We start from the raw sequence: 20,744 nt of genomic DNA, 5'->3' as shown, positions 1-20,744 counted from the left end.
AGCCGCCGCGCACGTGATGGCCAGGCGGCCGCGGCGAATAAAAAGTTCCGCAGCGCATCGCAGGGACTTACCCGACCACCCGCGCACGTGATAAACTCCGCAAGACACCCTGCACACCGCCGCGCCCGATGGCCTGGGGGGCGAGAAGCTGGCCGTGCAGGTGCAGGCCGCGCCCGCACGCCTAGCTCTGTCCCGTGCTGAGGAGCGTGATGCTGTCTGTGCCCTGGGCACCCACACCCATGAAAATGCAGGCCGTGCCCGCACGCCTCTCCCGCGAGGCGTGCACTCCACGCCCACACCCATGAAGGTGCAGGCCGGGCCCCGTCACCGCCTCCGTCAGCCTGGCGCGGTGCTGCGGGGCACGCCGCCCCGCGTGAGGGTGCGCCACTGAACACACTGTGTACTCATCGTCGTGGGTCAGGGCGTCGCACACACTCAGGCCGTGCTCGGCATACTCACGGGGCGGGGCGTCGCGGGTCGTGCCGGGGTCGCGGCGCGGCGGGCACCCCGTCAGGTCACCTCCGGAGTTCAGACTGGCGCCAAGGGCCGATGCTTACGATGGTTCTCTAACGGAACTATCGCACCTTTTTCTTTCATATATTTTGTTCCATTAAACGTAGGCAATCCCACAGCAGGAGGTTCATGATTTTAAAAAAAAAAATTCTTCATATCTTTTTGACTTCTGATGAGTGAAATTTTAAGGTTTTGCTCTACTGATTTTCAAGTCCTTAATCCCTTAAACTTTAAATTATTGCTACAAGAAATCCATTATCTTATCAATTTCCTTGTATGTGTGTGGAAGTGAGAATGGTTTGTTGGGTGATTAAAACGAGAGTGAACGAGTGAGAGAAGGGCAGGAAGAGGGAAGTGTTTCGAAGCATCATAACGGGGGGGGGAAAGAAGAGTGATGTGGCGCTGTGCTGTGTACGGAAAGGCAACTGAAAGAATGAGAAGGAAGAGAGAAGCTGTTCCTGATTATGAGAGGGAGAGTTGGAGCAAGCAACCACAGCAGAAGGAGGCCCCCCAGAGAAGGCCTTCATAGGCCTTCAAGGGGTTGGGTTCGAGGCACCGTCGCTCGGTGTGGAGTCCGGAGTGCCGGCTGGGAAGGCTGTTGGGAAGGCGCGCGACGGACCGAGGGACCACTGGCCTGACGACCTGACGACTGACGGCTGTTATTTTTATTGTTTGCTGTCAATTTAATTGCACTGCAAATAAACTGCACCGCAGAGAAAAGTGTTTGTTGTGCTCCTACTGGCCCCTACAGTTTATCCTGATAATATCCAGTGAGTTCCTGCATGCTTTTAATTGATTTTTTAGCTTTCATATCAACACCAAACACCATGGAAGGAGTTTTCTTAGCAGTTAATGTTTGCGTGGGAGCTTGCTCATGGACCCATAAATGAAAATAAGAGCAGTTAATGAAAAGAAGATGAACAAGAACAGGAACAAGAACAAAAAATAGAATGAAAAGAACAAGAACTAGCTTATAAACTTGCTGTATTGAACTGTAGAACTGACCCTCTCACACACACACACACACACATACACAGGCAGCAAGGGAAGGGTCAATAACACAGCCCATAGAGTGTCTTCTTTACTAGAAATCTCCTAGGAAATAAAATCTTTAAAATTAATATAATATGCTTTAAGTTTGTCAAAACAGTCACACACTTTGACAACCAAACTTTACAGTGAGTCAGATCTCAAGCCCGGCACCTCCCCGGGGGTGGGGGGGCACAACGACCTGGGGGGGGCAGCGGCCCAACCCTTGATAGGAAAATAATGTAGGCTCCTCGTGGAAAAACTAAGCTTAGGGGAAAAGATAAATAAATAACATGGAGCAGCCACTGTTAACGTTACTGCAACAATATTAAAAAAAAAGGAATACCAGTGGACTCGCCTAGAATAAAAAAAACTAACTTAACACATGAAGAGATAAATAAAAAGATGGATATAAAAGATAAGTAAGTAACATGGAGCAGCCACTGTCAACGTTACTGCAAGAATATTAAAGAAAAGAGAATACACAAAAACCAGTGGACTCATTGGGAATAAAAAAATAACAAAAAAATACCTTTACAAACACATGAAAAGATAAATAGGCATAAATAAAAGAGAATAGGTCACACCAATAATAGTGGATTCAAGTGGAATAAAAAAGTAACCAAGAATACTCTGCCAAGGACATGAAAAAAAAAGTGAAGTAAAAAATATAAAAATAAAAGACAAATAAAGAAGTGTAGGGCTACCACTCAACAAATAAAAGAAAAAAAATGAAATGAAATAAAATAAATTAAAGATAAATGAAGAAGTTTGGGGCTTCCAGTCTAAACATTACTACAGGAAGAATCTAAAAAAAGAAAAAGAAACAAATTAATAAATAAATAGAAAAAAAATCTCCCTCCCTAATATGTGAAGTTAATAAATAAATAAATATAGATAAATAAAGAACGTAAATTCAACAACCGGGTCTTCAAGGGAGGAAACTTAAACATATATGATGAGAAAATATAAACAGAAAATAAATATATGAAGAAATACAAGCTTTTAAAAATGGACTCTTCATGGGATGGCTTAAACATTTATAAAAAGAGAGTATCAATAGGAAATCTGGAGCAGCCACTGACAAGATAACAAGAATATAGAAAAAATAAATATATGAAAATCAATCTGGAAACAAAATTACTGATTGAAAAATACAAAAAAAAAAATATACAAGAATCAATAGACAAAATTACTGATTGAAAAATACAAAAATCAATATAGAGACAAAATTACTGATTGAAAAATACAAAATACAAAAAAATCAATATAGACAAAATTACTGATTCAAAAATACAAAAAAAATATACAAAAAATAAATATGGAAACAAAATTACTGATAGAATAATACAAAGAAAAAAGAATTATACAAAAATCAATATGGAAACAAAACTACTGATTGAAGAATGAAAAAAAAAGCTGACCGAGCCTTGAAAAACAGCCCCCAAAAGACGAATCATCCACATAACAATTAATGAAGACCAACACAAAAAAAATCAGGCGAATATAAAAAAAAGTTGACAAAAAACAATATGGAGTAATTTGAAACAGTGAAAAAATATGGAAACTCCCTCCCTTCAGAGCTTGTGAAGTTAATAAATAAATATATACAAATAAATAAAAGTCTTAATGGAAAAAATAACCACAAAATCAATGAAAGAAAAAGCAATCTGGCCCCCAAAATACCTTCCATAATAATAATAATAATAATAATAATAATAATAATAATAATAATAATAATAATAATAATAGTAGCAGTAGTAGTAGTATTGGTGGTAGAGGAACAGAGCCACAAATAAATATAAAAGAAATTAAGACCACAATAATAATAATAATAACAAAAATAATGGTAGTAGTAGTAGTAGATGTAGTCGTAGTAGTAGTAGACGTAGTAGTAGTAGTAACAGTAGTGGCAGCAGCAGCAGTAATGGAGTCTCAAGGAACAGAGCCACGAATGCTTGATAATATACATACACAGGGTGACTGACAGAGTACAATAAATACAGTGAGCCTCGATAATGAAGGCTTGGCTATAAACTGCCAGTGAGGCCCAAAAAGTCTTTATGTCCATCCTTCCCTTCCTGCCCTTCCTTCCTTCCTTCCTTCCTAGGGTAGTAGTATTATCATCTATGAAAATGGTATTATAGTAAGACTGGGAGCGGCCGGGATGACGATAAACTGGGCATCCCTTCGTTTGCCATCCGTAATTTAAGTTGAATATTCTCAGGCATTTCTCGGCTCCCACGCCAACATAAAATAAGGCTAGAGGTTGTGGCCAAAGGAAATAGTTGTTGTAAGGTTGTATTAATATTTCCAAGGATAGTTATGAGCCTATAGTAATAGTTTGACAAGGCTTTGGTATAGGTTGTGTTGGTATGTCCATGGGTAGTTTCATGAGCCTTTTGATAGTTTGACAAGGCTTCTGCACCATGAACATACAATACACTCATGGGAACCTGACTAACTTCCTTTGTGGCCTTGGGAAAGAGCTGTTGTGAGAGCCATAAGCATCTGAGAATATAAGCCTGGGTCTGTCTGCCTCCATAGGTGTCAAATCTATGCACAAATTTCAGGAACTATCAGATAAACCGTGATAAAATGATGACACACAAGCTTGACTCAATCCCGCCTAAATATATATAGAGATAAAGAATATAGCCGAGTCTTTAGGCTTTAGTGCTTCCAACATTGTTAAAAATATAAGAAAAACTGTGATGAAATAATGAGGAATATAAGCTTGACTCAATCCTCCAAAAAGTATGATTAGATAAGAACATGGCAGAGTTTTTTAGTGGGAATCAGAATGGCTTTAAACAGCTTAATATTTTTTGAGAGACAGAGTTACATTAAATTTAAGTGTTGTAAGTACTTCAACAATCATGGCTATAGCAGAATAAATGTCTTTTTCCTTAGCTTTCAACACAGCAAAGTCTCTAATATCTTTCTTAGCCTATGGAAATACTTGGTGAGAGTCAGAAGCATCAAACAATAAGAATATTCTCTCTCTCCCATTCTATATCCTTCACTGACTCAACTATGAATGTGGATGCAGACGATGATCACGGATAACAGAGCAAGGGATGACCAGCCTCAGTCGTGGTTTAGCCCAGCCAGCTCCACGCACACACACACACAAGACTGCCCTACACTGTGACTCCCTGACTGACTGACTGATTGGTTATGTGACTGGTTGGTGATTACATTCAGACTGGCATCTTCATTCTATCCAAATCCCTTATGCAAGAGTTAACCAGCATCTTGATTCCCTCATCCCTATTCTATCTAAATCCCTTATGCAAGAGTTAACCAGCATCTTCATTCCTTAATCCCTCTAATATTCAAATCCCTTATGCAAGAGTTAACCAGCATCTTCATTCCTTAATCCCTCTAATATTCAAATCCCTTATGCAAGAGTTAACCAGCATCTTCATTCCTTAATCCCTCAAATATTCAAATCCCTTATGCAAGAGTTAACCAGCATCTTCATTCTTTCATCCCTTCCACCGGTAAATTGCAACAGCCTTCATTCACCAGTATTTCCTCCTGCCAATGACTTAAACTCAACACTACCACCACATACAGCCATAACTCTACACCACCACCACAAACACCACCGTCAACCTCAGCCTCAGTTTCTCTCAGCAGCCACTGCGAGGGACAGCTTGGTGCGTACGTCAACAAGTCTCATTGGACCAACAAAAGGCTTCACACGAGTGGCTGTAAGTACAAGGCATCGCTACTTCTATTAAGCTTCTCTTCCAAAGGTTGCTGGAGTGTCTAATCGGTCTGTGAGTCCACACGGCAGCTAACGGTCACATGGTATGTTTTTCACCCTTTTAGAAGATGTACTGTGACAATGAGACTTCAGGCGCCATAGACCTTACTTGACCCTCCCCTTACAACTGTTTGAAAATATATATATACCTTTTAACACATTTTTATAGGCAATATTGCTAAGTTTGAAATTTGAATGATTTGCTCGAGGCTTTGAATGTCAATTTGCAAGTCCATAATGTCCTTAAACTTTAAATTATTGCTATAGGAAATCCGTTATCTTTATTAATTTCTTGTTTATGATAATTCCGATAAAACCCAGTGACTCGTATCAAGCCCACGGTAACACACTGCTAGGTTGAGGTGCGGCGCTCGGCCCCAGACAAAGTAATGCTCTGCTGCTCCTATCCCTTCCCTTCACAAGCTTTAGGATAACCTGGATCAGATAAGTCCCTGGGAAAGCAGCCCAAGGTGCGAACAATGCCGGTAACCATTTTTTTTGTGTTTTTGTGATATATGTGACACCATTTACATCCTGGCACACACACACACACACACACACACACACACACACACACACACACACACACACACACACAAGCCAGTGTAGCATGCTCTCTGTGTCCTTCTCGGCCTCACAGCAGCACCAGCGTATCCCGGAACAATGAACAAGGTAATAATAATAACACCTCATCGCCCACTGTGCCATTTTCAGACAACAAGATAAAAAATGTATACGGCAACACACTACAGGACAGTGATGGAGTGCCATGATGGAGGCGTGCCAGGACAGAGAGAGGAGGAGGAGAGGAAGGAGGAGGGCATCTAGCAGGACAGTCTGGTGCGGCCACAGCCCCGCCGCCAGCCCCGGCAAGGCATGGGTCCTTATCGTTACGGGTATTGGCAGGAACATGTGATTCCAAGGTGTGGCGCTGCCCAGGGAGCCGCTGAGGTGGAGCGTGGTCGTGGCGGGCTCGGGCTCGGGCTTGGTATCCAGTGATTTGTAGCCGGGGTGACGGCAGAGCTGCTTCCCGCACACACTGCCCGGCATCCAGCGGTTACTGGCTCGTGTCTTTGTTGCAGCGCGTGAGAGAGCTACAGGGAACTAGCGAGAGGAGAGGAGAAAAAATGAGGGAGTGCGAGGCACCTCCCGGCTTTGGTATGAACTATCACACAAGCTGTCCAGACAAACCTCCATCACGGGGGCTCGGTGTGGCCCAGAGACACAGCCTGCCAGCCCTGCTGCTGCTCCTCCTCCTCCACCTCTCCCTCTTCTTCTTCTTCTTCTTCTTGGCGGGTGTTGTCTTCCTGGGTGGCACACACGGCCTGGCTCCCAGCCACTGTTCTGTAACCTCTCAGGACTGTACGCCCCAGTGCTACACTGACACCACTGGTCACATCCACCTCCACATGGTGCAGCAATCCTCCTGTTGTGCTGTTGTCGGTACTGTTCACTGCAACACACCTCCACACCTCTAAGAACCTGTGCGCCGGGAGTCAATATGACTCCCGGGCTGCGTGGTGACTACAGACTACAGCGAGAGAAAGTCCGGCACCTCACACCACCGTCCCTCTCCTAAAGGTTCCCGGCGGGGGGAACGCGGCACAGGGAGGGACATAGTCTCCAGGCGGCATGCGGCGTCTGTATTAATATTACTATTATTATTATGTCTGTACAGGCACGGCACACACACACACACGGCCCGGGGACACCACAGACCCGCAGGCCACCTCCAGGGACACAGACTGCCCGGGCGGCCTCACGGAGGATGGCCCGGCCAAACAGCGGCCCGGTGGCCTCCCCGAAGGACAGCGGCAGCCGTGGCGCTACTTGAAGGACACCAGCTGTTGAAACCTGCCTATGGCTGCCATCCACAGCTCCTTTAGCTCTGGCAGCTGGATGTACACGAAGATGATGAAGATGATGGCCGTGGCTGTGCCGATGAGGCGTGAGCGGGTCTGTAGCAGCGGCGTCAGGATGTTGGCCACCGTGGCCACCACCAGCAGCAGCACCTGCAAGGCACACAGCATTACACCCGGTACCAGACTGCCCACACCCACCCACCACCGGCCACTGAGGAAGAGCTGATGGAAAACCTGCCCCCAGGGACGAGGACACCATGATGTAGCCCTCTAGAAAACTGTACTCTTAGTAGTGGCAACCCCTTAACAGCAGATGCTGTAACCAATTAGTTAGAGTAGTACCCTCTCAGAAACAGCTGTTGCAGTAATTCCTCATGCACGTGGTATCCTGTCACGCAAAGCTCTGCCCCCTCACCTGCAGCACAGTCAGCAGGACGTTGATCAGCTTGACGAAGACAGCCCGGGCGTTGCTGTCCTCCAGGCCCTCCAGCGTGAGGTACTGCTGCTGCTGCTGGGCCTGCTGGTGCTCCATGCGGGCAATCTGAGGGAAGGGAGGTGCTCAGAGTCATGTGCTGCTTGCTCCTAGTAAAGGCTGGTTTATTATGATGCTGAAGGATACTAAGCAGGAAAAAAAAAAAAAAAAAAAAAAAAAAATGTCCCACAACCTCCCAAATTGATAACTCCCATTGAAATAACAACAACAACACACCAAGCTCCCCCCTCCCTCCCTTCTTCCCTCCTTCTCTCCCCCCTAACCTACCCATATATAGTAGTTATGATGCTGAAAAATATGAAGTTCTTTTCCTGAAGCTTCCTCTCTCCCTCTCCCTTACACTTCCTCACACTCCCTCTTGCTCGCTCTCTCTCCCTCCTTCCTCCCTTTCTCTTGCCCCCTCCTCCCTTACACTCCCTCTTGCTCTCTCACTTTCCCTCCTTCCCTCATCCCTTATCCCCCTTCCCCTCCCTCCACTTACCCTGGTGTGGCAGTTCTCCACCACCTCATGCAGGTCCCTGATCCGCTCCTCACTCTGGTACTGCACCTTCTCCTCCATGTCTGCCATATTGGTCACCAGGTTGCCCATCTCGTTCTGGTGCAGCTCAGTCAGGTCATTCACTTGCTCCTCCAGTCGCTCGCACCGGAACCGCTCCTCAGCCAGGCCCTCACGCATGCCATTCAGCTCGGCCGCCAGGGCAAGCTGCGAGGGGAGGGGGGGGTCAATGATTTTTTTCTCTCTCTCTCTCTCTCTCTCTCTCTCTCTTTTGTCCTTCAGTCAGACAGATGCATGAACTGAACCATCACTAAAAAGGTCCACACTACTATTCCTATGAAGTAAGACACAAGTTGCTGATGAAAAAGGAAAGAATGATGTAATTTCATGTCTTTTTCTCTCTCTCTCTTCCTCTTGTCCTCCTGTCAGAAAGCAGACCAAGGACTAGAGAATATGAAAAAATATCCACAACACACTATTATTCCTATTAACTAAAGCATAAGGCACCAAAAGAGAAGAGAGATATGACTGGTTTTAGCATGAGAGGTTCCTTGATGTAGTTCCCCCTTGAGAGACTTTAACCCAGTAGCAGTGACAGGCCAAATTTGTGGCTTTACCGTGTACCAGCGATGGGGCAAATTCTTGACATGCTATAAACCCCCTAAAATAGATGATGCATAAACTGATCATAAATGCATTGATATATATTATGAAATGGTTTGCGCGAGTGATGATTTTTCTCATTTTTCTCACTTAGGGGGCCTTTAAGAAACATGATCCCCGCAGCTAGCAGGATAAGTAGCTGTGTGTCACGCCCCATCCCACCTTTGTTGTGTCAATCTCCTCCCTCAGCCGGGCGATCTCCTCCCTGCTCTCCCTCAGCTCCATCAACAGCTGTTCCACGGACATTCCTCCCGGCTGGCCAAAGTAATCCAGGCCAGTCAGCTGTAGAGAGAAAGAAAGCAATTTATTATAAGACCTTCCATGTACCTTAACAATAATAATGATAATAAAGAAAACAAGTTAGTCGAAGACTTTTCATGGAGCTTAACAATAACTATGATAATGGTAATAAAAGCAAGTATAATACCTTTCATGGATCTCAGTAATAATAATAATGATGATAATAATGATACAGTGGACCTTTTATTTAATGCAAGGCAGGTAACAAGGAAATTCAAGCTAAATGAAGGTCTTATTTCAATGGGATTTATCAATTGGTGACTGTGGGACTTTTTTTTTTTTTCATTTGTATTTCATTTATTAAGAAGTACAAAATCAAGAACAAGAAGAACAAGAAGAAGAAAAAGAAAGAAGAAGAAGAAGAAGAAGAAGAAGAAGAAGAAGAAGAAGAATCATCCCCTCAGTGCTGCGGTGCCTACTTGTCCGTGATGGTTCCTGGGCGAGGCGAGGTGTGCCAGGGTGGTGCTCCCACCCGGTACACTCTCGCTGGTGATGGACGAGTTGCATTCTGAGCCTTCCTCAGAGCCTATCTTGCTGCCGTGGTGACCACCGCCGCTGCTGCTGCCCGCGCCGCCCTGACCTGAGGAGCTCTGCTGGTGGCTGCCGGGCAAGGGTACAAGCGGAATTGACACACACGGACACACACACACACACAGATAGATAAATAGATAGATTACTCCAGACTATAGTAAAGCAAATCCAAATAACTCTAGAAACTTACCAAGAAAACACTGACTTAACCCTCTCGCGCACGACGACACGTTTCGCGTCATCAAAGGGTAAAAGTTCCTGGTGCACGATGACGCGAAACACATCATAAAAGTTAAAAATATCGATTAAAAATTAAGTTTTCGGTGAAAGTGCGTCAAATTTGGAAGCATCATTTGTTGGGATGAGTTTCTTAATGGTAACATATGGCAACCTTTCTAAGGAGCATAGATAAGGAACTTTGAGCGATTTTTATTTGTTAGCCTACTCTGACGGGAGAGGAAAAAATACAGTTTTCTTGGTGTAGCTCAGGAATTAATAGGCGTATGAGGATTTTGAGGATACCATGAGCATCCTCACTAAATTCTGCTTCTTACAATATATTCGGCTAAAAAAGTTGGCCCACAAAATTTCGAGCTAGCGAGTGGGGAAGAGTTGGTACTTCAGATTTATTGTCTACAATACTCTATACATAGACTTGAAACAAGTTTGTATTGTTTATATATATATTTTCCTCTATATTTATTTGCACATGTTCTAGTACAAGTCTTTATGAAGTCATTGATACCATATTTATTGGGGTACGATACATCTCTGAGGGTAAAATACGTCCAGGAATGTAGAGTATCGCGGCAGCAAAAAAGGCCGGTCGGGCCTGAGAAAAATATGATGAGTGGAACAGAAACTTACTGGAAACTTACGGTGCATGAGAGGGTTAATATATGGCTAGAATTAATGTATCTAAATATATTCTTTGTGATTTAATATATAGACAGAATGAATGTAACTAAATATATTCTGTCTCTGATTCAATGTATGGCTAGAAGTGATGTTCCTAAATATATTGTCCCTTGGTGGAAATGGAAACCCTGAGTCTGGCTACACCGCTGCTAATCTGCCAACCATGGGCATGTGCTAGAGGTGGCTAAGGCTTCACCACATCAGACTTGCATACAATCTTTGCAGTCTGCCAAGCCCCAGTGATGTGAGGTACAGGGCTGGCACCCATTCACTCGTGTGGAGGTTCTGTGTGTGTGAGGGAGGGTAGCAATATGCCCATGGAGGCAGGAAAGATGGAAGGGTCGGGAGCTGCACCTGCTGTATTGTCAAATGAACCCAGTTGTATTAGTCTCGGCCAGCCAAGGAGGTAGGAAAGAATAACATAATAACAATAATGATAATAATAATACAGAGAAGAAAAGAAGGGAAAGGAAGAAGAATATGAAAAAGAACAAGAAGAATACAGTATGACTTCACATGTAACAAATAACAGGTACCAAAATACACTCCTAAAATGTGACTTCCTTAGATGCAAATACATAAATTAACAGGAAAAATTATAACAGCTGAAAAGAACAATAATAATAATAATAATAATAATAATAATAATAATAATAATAATAATAATAATAATAATAATAATAATAATAATAATAATAATAATAATAATAATAATAATAATAATAATAATAATAATAATAATAATAATAATAATAATAATAATAATAATAGCACAAAGATACAAGCTACAGTACAGATAGTTATAGCAAGGCCCAGCAGCCCATGTCAGGAGTCAGTCAGCATTGTTAGGCAGCATCAGCAGCAGCAGCACAGCATTACATCGGGTCAGGGGGTGATGGTCGACTACTGTGCTCCAATGCGCTACTACTGTGCTCTGGATAGTCCTTGGGGAGATGTGATCACAGCCTACACTCTATGATACCATTGTCCTGCCTCATTGGAGTGGCTGAGAAAAACATTGGTCCAGCTTTTTCTTCCTTTTTCTTTCTTTTTTTGGTGGGAGTGGAGGAGGGAGGGAGGGAGTGGAAGGAGGCATGGAAGGGAAAGTGGAAGGAGATAGATAGGGGAGGGAGGTATTGCAGAGTGGACCGAGGCAGAGGAGAAAAGGAGGGAGGGAAGGAGGGACAGAAGTGGAGGAAAACAGTGGAGGGAGGGGAGTGAGGGAGTGGAAGGAGGCATGGAAGGGAAAGTGGAAGGAGATAGATAGGGGAGGGAGGTATTGCAGAGTGGACCGAGGCAGAGGAGAAAAGGAGGGAGGGAAGGAGTGACAGAAGTGGAGGAAAACAGTGGAGGGAGGGGAGGGAGGGAGTGGAAGGAGGCAGGGGAGGGAGAGTGGTAGGATATAGATGGTGGAAGGAGGTGTTGGAAAGTGGAGGGAGGCAGAGGAGAAAAGGAGGGAGGGAAGGAGGGACAGGAGTGGAGAGATGAACTATAACAAGCATATCAGGTGTTTGGGGGTGCTTCTCTCTCTCTCTACTTGATTTTTTTTTTCTTTTCTTTTTACAGTAGAGGAAACAGTCCAAGGTAAAAAAAAAAGGAAACAATAATGAAAAAAAAAAAGTCCGCTACTCTGCTCCTACAAAAGTCAAGAGGAGTGGCCGAAAGCTAGGTCAAATTCGGGAGGAGAGGTGTCCTGATACCCTCCTCTTACAATAATGAGAAGAAAAAATATACTTGTTGCCAATGAATGAGAGATGGAGCATGAAGAGACTCAGAGTGGACCAATCTTTTTGTCAACACCTGCCTTCCTGTGCAACTACCAGGCTTTACTTCGCTCCAGTCTCCAGGGAAGGTTATCAGAGCTCAGGACAATGATTACTATAGTCACTCCTGTTCTCCAGTTCTTTGGGAAGACAGGCAAGTACCAAGACCTTACTGTGCTGCCGTGTATCCTTGAAGGGTTCTCAGGAAAATGGGGAAACCTAGCCACTACTTTTTATGTCGCCAATGTGAATGATGTTTTGTTAGTGAAGAGTAACTCCCTGCCTTGCACCTCCTCTACTAGGCTGCTCAAGGCTCACATCTCCCTCTGTGTGTGTGCTATAATGAACAAAACTTGACCACCTCCTCCTCCACCCTAACATTACCCAAGGCAGAAGGAGTTTTGTTCACCCTTAGGCCGTTTATCTTGTTGTAGAGTCACTGACTGACTGACAACCACCGTAGGCTGTGTGCCCTCTATATAAATCTATGTACATCTTAAGAGTAGCCAGGGTAGGACAGGTCCCCTAATGCAGGGCTGTGTCTTAAGTCTAGTGCCCCTGGGTTGGTGGGTGTGAGGGCCGTTACCTTGGGAGGGCCGCCCCTGCGTTCGAGGAGGTGGGTGGCACCAGGCTGGCCCCCACAGGCAGGGTGGCTGAGCCGTGGTGGGCACGCTCCTCGTCGCGCTCCTCCTCTCCGGCTAACTCCTTGATATTGTCAGCGGAGCCAAATTTGTTTTTGATCAGGTGAGCTATCTCCTTGGGCTTACTAATCACCGTCCTAAGGAGAGAAGGGCGCGCCATCACAACTCATGCGTGTGGGTGTACATAGTGTGTTGTGTTGTGTTGTGTGTGTGTGTGTGTGTGTGTGTGTGTGTGTGTGTGTATCTGTGCTGCCAAGCTTGTTAGGAGGTGAGTACTTTGCTTGCAGGAGAAAGAGTGAGCCATGTGAAGGCAAAGAGTTCAGGGTAAGTCTGCAGGAACATGTACACTTAGGTCTATGCCCAGCTACACAGTGACTAGGGGAAGCTTGAGGCTGGGCTGCTGTGTTAGTACCCCGGCCGCGAGGCTGGCAGCCACACAGCCTGCGTGAGGCAGCAAAAATCTGCTGACGAGCTCACACTCAGCTTGTTCCTACACTACTCAGCTCACTAACTTGGCTGCACACACACTAAACAAAACTCAATATTAAAAATTGCTAAGGCAAACTTGTTTGCTAATTCATATAATGTCCTGCTGTTTGCAGGGCATTTAAAAGCTAATAAAAAATGGCTTTATACTACTAATTAAGGTGGACTAGTAACTGCAATGTCTCGTGACTGATCCTACTAATGAGACAATGAAAGCATCTAACACCACACAGAGTATCTGGGGAACAGTGATCCTGGGCCCCATACACACCACCATCAACACTGCCAGCACTTGCTGGCAAGCTGCACCAACATGCAGTGCCAGTGCCACTGTCTGTCAGTGTTTGCTGGCCAGCATCCCGGACACATGGCAACTTTTGAGCAACAAACATTCAATTAGTGGAAAATGCCCACAGTGGTGTGGTGGTGGGTGTGGGTCTTACTCTACTAAAAAAATAAAGCACACCGAAGCCAAGTGATGCAGCTCTGCTCCTCCCTCTCTCTTGCCCTCCCTCTACTACCCATGCCTTGCCCACCCCCTGCTGCCTCCCCTGCCAGTCTGTTTCTCCTATGCCTCTCCTGATATGCCCCATATCCTCCCCTCTGTCCCCCATGCCAGGCAGTGTTTCCCATGCCTCTCATGACATGCCCAAATTCCTCCCACAAATTCCTCATGCCAAGCTGTACCTCCCCTACCATGCCTTCCCTGACATGCCTCAGCTTCCCCCTGCTTCCCATGCCATATCCCAACTCCTCCCTCTGCCCCATGCCAAGCTGCACCTCCCCTTCCATGCCTTCCCTGACATGCCTCAGCTTCCCAATGCCTTCCCAGCTATGCCCAAACTCCTAACCCTTGTCCCATGATATTCTATACCTCCCCTGCCTCTCCCAGCATGCCCCCAGCTCCTTCCCCTGTCCCATGCCCCCCACGTACTTGAGTCCCTGTCCCATGTCTCGCAACACCTCCTTGGGCTGTCTGTGCGCTGCGTTCACCCCGTGGGTCTCAATCTCCCGCAGGCGCTTCTGGTAGTTCTCAAGCTTCTTCTGTAGTTGCAGGATAAGGGCGGCGGACTTTTGGTTCTTCTTCTCGAACACCGCCTTGATGCGAGCCATCTGCTGGCGGTCGGCATTGGCGGCAAGCTTCAGGTATTCGTTCACGTTCTCTGTGGGGCAGAAGGATAGACAGATTAGTGAAAAGAATGTACAATGTCCCTTCCCTGCAGCCTCCTCTCTCATCTGACTGACATGGCCTTCCATCTCGCCCCTGCCAATGCCCCAGGTCCCTCCTGGTACACCAGCCTGCCCATCCTGCTCCAGGGAGGAGTCAGTTTGGGTGCAGTGCAGTGATGAGGTCTTGTCACTCAGTGGGGCAATCTGTATGATGCTCACCAACAATGGCTGTGCAAATGACAGGCACTCCCACGGCAACTGTTCTCAGTTGTGTGGTAACGATTCTTCCCATCTGTCTTACCGGCTGCAGGAATTAGCATGTCACTGCTAATCCCATTATCTGAGTGACGGCTGAGCCCATTATCTGATACCACCTCTACCTACACTCCCGCCATCACCTGCCACCTGACCCGTTTTGACCAGGGGCTGACCTGGGATTAGCACCTTACCCACTGCCCTTCCCATCTAGTCGCACACTTGAACACCGCTGCATTGCACTCCACCACCTCCCCCTCCCCCTCCTCTTCTAGTTCACCATAACTTTCCCACATAGACCCCACTCATATTGTACTTTTCCCCTTTATATATTACAATAATGTATTCTTAATATGTATATTTTCAGCTTAACAGCTGTCATTACTTAATAAACCAACTTATTATTTATTATTATTATTAGACACACACACACACACACACACACACACACAGTAATAAGCTGAAAAAGGGAACAGGTCTGAAGGATAAAAAGAAGTACAGTTTCCCATACATGATGAGTAGAATGGTCTAAAGGAGGAGACTGTGGAGGTGGGGACTGCCCAGCAAGTGAAGGAAAAGTTAGACAAATACAGACAATGAGACAAGACAGGACTCTCCAAACTTAGCTCAGGCCTGGAAACACAGACAGGTAAAGACACACACATACAAACGCACACACACACTCACCGTCCCTGGCCTTCTGCTCCTCCTTGATGAGGTCTTTGGTCTTCTGTATCTTGGTCTGGATGTGCTCCACGGCCTCCCTGGTCCGCTGGAGGTGCGGCATCTGCTCCTCATCCTCCAGCAGGCTCGGACCACCATCCGTGACGCAGCGCAGGGCATCCACCAGCTCACCAGACCCATTGGACACCCCGGACGACGGAACGGTCTCCTGCAGGACACACAACACTGGCCTCAGCAAACACATACACTGATTAACTGCATTACGAAGAATTAAAAGTCTATACAGGCACTCTAGAACCTCATAGCTGTCAGTGTCTTTATGGGTTACCTCTTCCTCCCCCCTTCCCTCCCTCACTCAGTACCTTCCCACTTCCCTCACTCCTTTTCCTCACCCTTACTAATACTCCCTCACTCCCTCTCTCTCACTTCTCCCTCCTTCACTCAGTACCTTCCTCACCTCCCTCACTCCTCTTTCTCACCCTTTTCCTCCCTCTCTCTGTACCTTTCCCACTTCCCTTCTCACCCCCTTCCCTCCCTCCCCTTCTGCACCACATTCCCTCCCTCCCTCTCCCTGACTCACGGCATCACAGTCCTCCGTCGACGAGTGGACTCCGGACTCCTCAAAGTGTGTGGCATTGGAGAGCCGCACAGCCTGGCCCCCAACGCTGCCTTGTCTGCCGGGGTGGGGTGTCGCCTGGGCCCCGGAGCCCCCTGCCGTCGCCCCCGCCCCACCACTGGTCCCGGCGGGGGTGCCAGTGTTCACCTCACCGCCCCCGCCACTGCCGCCAGCCGCCGTGCCGCCCCCTGGGGTTGACTTGCGTGCCGCCAGAGGGGACCGCCGCCGACCCCCGCCATGGCTGCCTCCGCCAACCTCACTGGCACTGCACTTCTTCCTGTAACAAAGGAGTGACGGATGAGTGGCTGGGGGTATGAGGGAAAGAGATTGGGGAGAGAGAGGGAGGGGAGAGAGGATAGATATGGAGGTAGACAAAGGGAAACAGAGAATCCAACACTGGCACAGCACTTCTTCCTGTAATAAAAGTGAGGGGGGACAAATGGGGGGGGGGGAAGAAAAAAGAGGGGAGGGAGACAAGGGGAGAGAAAGAGAGGGAAGGGAGGGGGGACACAAACAAAAATAAATAAAAAATAATTATGAAAGATCAAGTTCAACCTTAGTCCACTGTACATGACATGCAAAAGTTCAATTCATCGCACTAGATTAAAACATTGTCGGCGCTAGATTAAAACTAGATTAAAACACTGAAAATAAAACTAGATTCAAAGATTGCATATAAAATGGAAAAGTTCACTGTATATAAAACTAGATTAAAACATTGTATATAAAACACAAAAAGCTCAGTTCATTGCACTAGGTCAAAACACATTCAGTACTAGATTCAAACATGTTCAGCTCCTTGTGAGACTGAAAACTATTATGGATTACATCAAAAACCTTGAAATAATTGCAGCGGAGACCCGGATGACACGAGGCAATTCATCATGATCCTTTAGTCTCCCTTTTGCTCTTTCCTTCTCTTCCTCTCCTCTCCTCACTGCACCACCAGACTGACATCACACCATACGCCTCTAAGTTTAGTCCTTGTTATCCTTATATCTTATCTCTATGGTGACACACACACACACACACACACACACACACACACACACACAGGCTACCCTCACACAAACACATACACACACAGAGTTCTAATATTAATTCAAGAAAACATTAAAGGAAAGAGAATTAATAACACACACACACACACGCACGCACACACTGATTCATTTCCGGCTTGAGAAGAAAATTTTATCAGCTGTGTCTCAGAAGGGATTAGTTACCCTTGCATTACCAGTCACTGTTGTTGTTGTTGTTATTATTATTATTATTATTATTATTATTATTATTATTATTATTATTATTATTATTATATTAATTTCTTTCTCTATTATCTAACTTCTCTTTCTATTCATTTTCTTGTTCTTTCATTTCTTCTTTTCTTAATTTCTGCTACTCCTCTTTCTATTATTATTATTATTATTATTATTATTATTATTATTATTATTATCATATACTAAATAATAACAACACTTAGAATATTACTAAGTTCATCAAGTGGTCTAGTATTCATTCTGATGGACTGGATTGCTCTCTGGTTCCCATGGAGGCTGTCTGTCCCTCAAACATGCATAATTCCATATTCTCTGCCTTACTACACCTCTTACACAAGGCAGACAGCTGTGGTTATGTTTAGTTCCTGCAACAAAGTCTAAGTAAGTCTCCTGCCACATTTAGCACCAGCAGACTAATCAATAAAAAAATTTTTTGGCAAAGTTTCCACCAGACTGCCACGAACTTCCTATCCTATGGCTATATGACAGTGTGTTACGAGCATGGCGTTACCGAGGTAGTGACGCGGTGAACTCTACGGAGCCAGGCAGCCGCGTTTACATAACTGCGGCTCCGGTGATGGACAAAGAAAACTGCGTGGGGCGTCAGATCGTGCAACGGCCCATATCATTAAACGTGTCAGGCTCCCATTATGTCTATTTCCCAAGGCCAGAGAGAAGATTAACCGGGTTTTCAGGGGTGTTTTTCCCGTTCAAGATGCAGAAAGTCATGTAAAACTATCACCAGCATCACAAAACAGTCTATGAAAATCTGCTATTCAAACAAGCAATCTGAGATGCCGATGTTTAAAAGACTTCTTTCCAAGGCCAGAGAGAAGATTAACCGGGTTTTCAGGGGTGTTTTTCCCGTTCAAGATGCAGAAAGTCATGTAAAACTATCACCAGCATCACAAAACAGTCTATGAAAATCTTAGCAACTTATACGAGGCTATTCAAACAAGCAAACTGAGATGCCGATGTTTAAAAATACGGACTTCTTTCCAAGGCCAGAGAGAAGATTAATGGAGTTTTCACGGGCGTTTTACTCGTTCAAGGAGCAGAAGTCATGTAAAACTATCACCAGCATCACAAAACAGTCCATGAAAATCCCAGCAACTTAAACGAGAGGCTTTTAAAATAAGAGAAATGAAGCCACTAACCCGTCCTGCCCATACACTATACAGCACGTGCTTGCTTTGAGGAGCCGTGACAGCCTGAATGCATGACGTAACCGTGACGCCATTGCAAGCGCTCCCACGTACAGAATTGTCGTCGCTCTCATGGGAGGTGACATGTCCTTATAAATAATTCAGTGCTTCGCTCATAACACGTTCTCTCTCTCTCTCTCTCTCTCTCTCTCTCTCTCTCTCTCTCTCTCTCTCTCTCTCTCTCTCTCTCTCTCTCTCTCATCTGGTTATGCTGCCATGCTGAATAGACTTTTCTTTATACGATCAAACCGTTTATTTCAGTAGTTCACGCAAATGGCGGCATAGAAAACGTGGTGCCATAAATATTTCTGAGCCTTTTATCTTAATTATGCTTATCACAATGTTTTTCGTGTGTTTGATTTTACCGCATTTAGAGAGAAGCGTGTGAGTTTTGCAATCCACCGCTGAGTCACACACACACACACACACACACACACACACACAGCTTAGGACACAACATTTTCGGCCAGTGCCAGGAATTGCTTCATAACTTTACTAAACGTTCACCTGACTCCTGTATATACAAAAGCCTTGCTGGAGGAGGAGGAGGAGGAGGAAGAAGAGGAGGAGGAGGAGAAGGAGAAAATAACAGGAAGATAATTGCAAGGGTATATAGGAAGAGGAAGAAGTGGAGAACGAGGAGGAAGGAATGCAAGTAAGATATGATTGAGGTAAGTGGAAGGGGAGGAGGAGGAGAGAAGGAGGAATAATAGGGAGAGGAAATGGGAATAATGAGAACAGCGGAGACAAAATTAGAATGGAGAGAGAGAGAGAGAGAGAGAGAGAGAGAGAGAGAGAGAGAGAGAGAGAGAGAGAGAGAGAGAGAGAGAGAGAGAGAGAGAGAGAGAGAGAGAGAGACAAACAGACAGACAGACACACACACACACACACACACACACACACACACACACACACACACACACACACACACACACGCACTGCAGTATACCGAGACTGGGGATGGTGGAGGTGGTGCCGGCGGGACTGTGGATGGTGGGTGACCGTCTCCAGAAAATCGGCGAGGGAGAAAAAAGCAAGGCGGGTCACTGGGGACATGCCCGCGCCGTGGTCATCCTCCCCGCTAATAAAGATCTCCGGAATAGACGATGTGGACGGAGAACGCACGAGGGCGGGGGAGGATGGGCGTGTGCGGGCGTGCGTGATGTCAGATGGAGACAGGCTACGTGGGCTCAGGGCGAGAGGGGCCATGTCAGCAACCTTATCCGTTTTGTCCAAGCCACAGTCACTTTTGGACCGCCTGTGGCTTCCGGGCGGCGCGAGGTCCGGCAGCCCCCCGACGCTCAGCATGCTGGGTAAGGCTAGGACGTGAGTATCAGGGCTAGCCAGGACCTTGCCGCTGCCCCCTCCTCGCTCTCTCCGTCACTAGCCTGCGATAAGGGTCTCCGCCGCCGCCCATCCATCACAATCGCCACTATGTCTTGGTTCGTTAGCTCTTCGTTACTCTTTGGGCCAGTTCAAAGGTGCAACACTGAGTCATTGTAAGACCCCAAACCAAACTGTATTCTCCACAATGATTCGTTAATTCTGCTCACCGCCAGATGCTAATAATAAGACTTTCCATGTGGTTTCCTCCTTAAAATTTCCTCCTTTTTTATATCAACGCCAAACACTATACATACAAGGCATTTTCGTTGTGTTTTGTGTTCATTGGGGAGCTTACAAGTTTCCAAAGGCGCTGAACACACTGCTATGTCCTTCCCTTGCCTTCTGAACAGTGTCTTGCCCGCCCATCACACTAGACAAGGATGTGTGTTGTCTTCGTTAGTCTTTGGTACAATTCGCACTTAGTTTTTCTGCACGTATTGCCTGAGTAACACTGTTTTGCGAGGTCCTTGGATGTGACACGGATATCTTCACTGTCCTCCTTCGCTTCTGTTCTTAAGTTTCCATCTACACGAATAAACGAAGGGAACAATAGAGTATGAGGAAGTATGACAAGTATATGTACATTGAAACACACACACACACACACACACACACACACACACACACACACACACACACACACACACACGGTCACGGGTTCTTCAGTTCAGTAGTCACGTCACA

The 20,744-nt window shown here is 45.8% G+C and overlaps 1 protein-coding gene across 8 annotated transcripts in view; it reads right to left on the bottom strand.

Annotated features, from left to right (window-relative positions):
* Window positions 1–1,581: 1,581 nt before the first annotated feature.
* LOC126996827 (transmembrane and coiled-coil domains protein 2-like) overlaps window positions 1,582–20,744 on the bottom strand; it is an 82,585-nt gene continuing 63,422 nt past the window's right edge. For 3 of the 8 annotated variants that reach the window (XM_050857692.1, XM_050857695.1, XM_050857693.1), the window contains 9 exons: window positions 16,160–16,472; window positions 15,583–15,787; window positions 14,405–14,633; window positions 12,930–13,121; window positions 9,551–9,731; window positions 8,994–9,113; window positions 8,154–8,375; window positions 7,595–7,720; window positions 1,582–7,329 (listed from right to left, as the gene is read on the bottom strand). In XM_050857692.1, the coding sequence (XP_050713649.1) occupies window positions 7,144–7,329; window positions 7,595–7,720; window positions 8,154–8,375; window positions 8,994–9,113; window positions 9,551–9,731; window positions 12,930–13,121; window positions 14,405–14,633; window positions 15,583–15,787; window positions 16,160–16,472 (1,774 nt within the window). In that variant the 3' untranslated portion in view covers window positions 1,582–7,143. Of the gene's footprint in view, window positions 7,330–7,594; window positions 7,721–8,153; window positions 8,376–8,993; window positions 9,114–9,550; window positions 9,732–12,929; window positions 13,122–14,404; window positions 14,634–15,582; window positions 15,788–16,159; window positions 16,473–17,023; window positions 17,176–19,623; window positions 20,586–20,709 lie in introns of those variants that run through there. The other 5 variants (XM_050857691.1, XM_050857689.1, XM_050857690.1 and 2 more) reach the window with 4 other exon arrangements.

Source organism: Eriocheir sinensis, chromosome 11 (assembly GCF_024679095.1).
Source record: "Eriocheir sinensis breed Jianghai 21 chromosome 11, ASM2467909v1, whole genome shotgun sequence".
NCBI lineage: Eukaryota > Metazoa > Arthropoda > Malacostraca > Decapoda > Varunidae > Eriocheir > Eriocheir sinensis.
The sequence above is the reverse complement of the archived record's forward strand: the minus strand, read 5'-3'. Positions and strand labels throughout refer to the sequence as shown.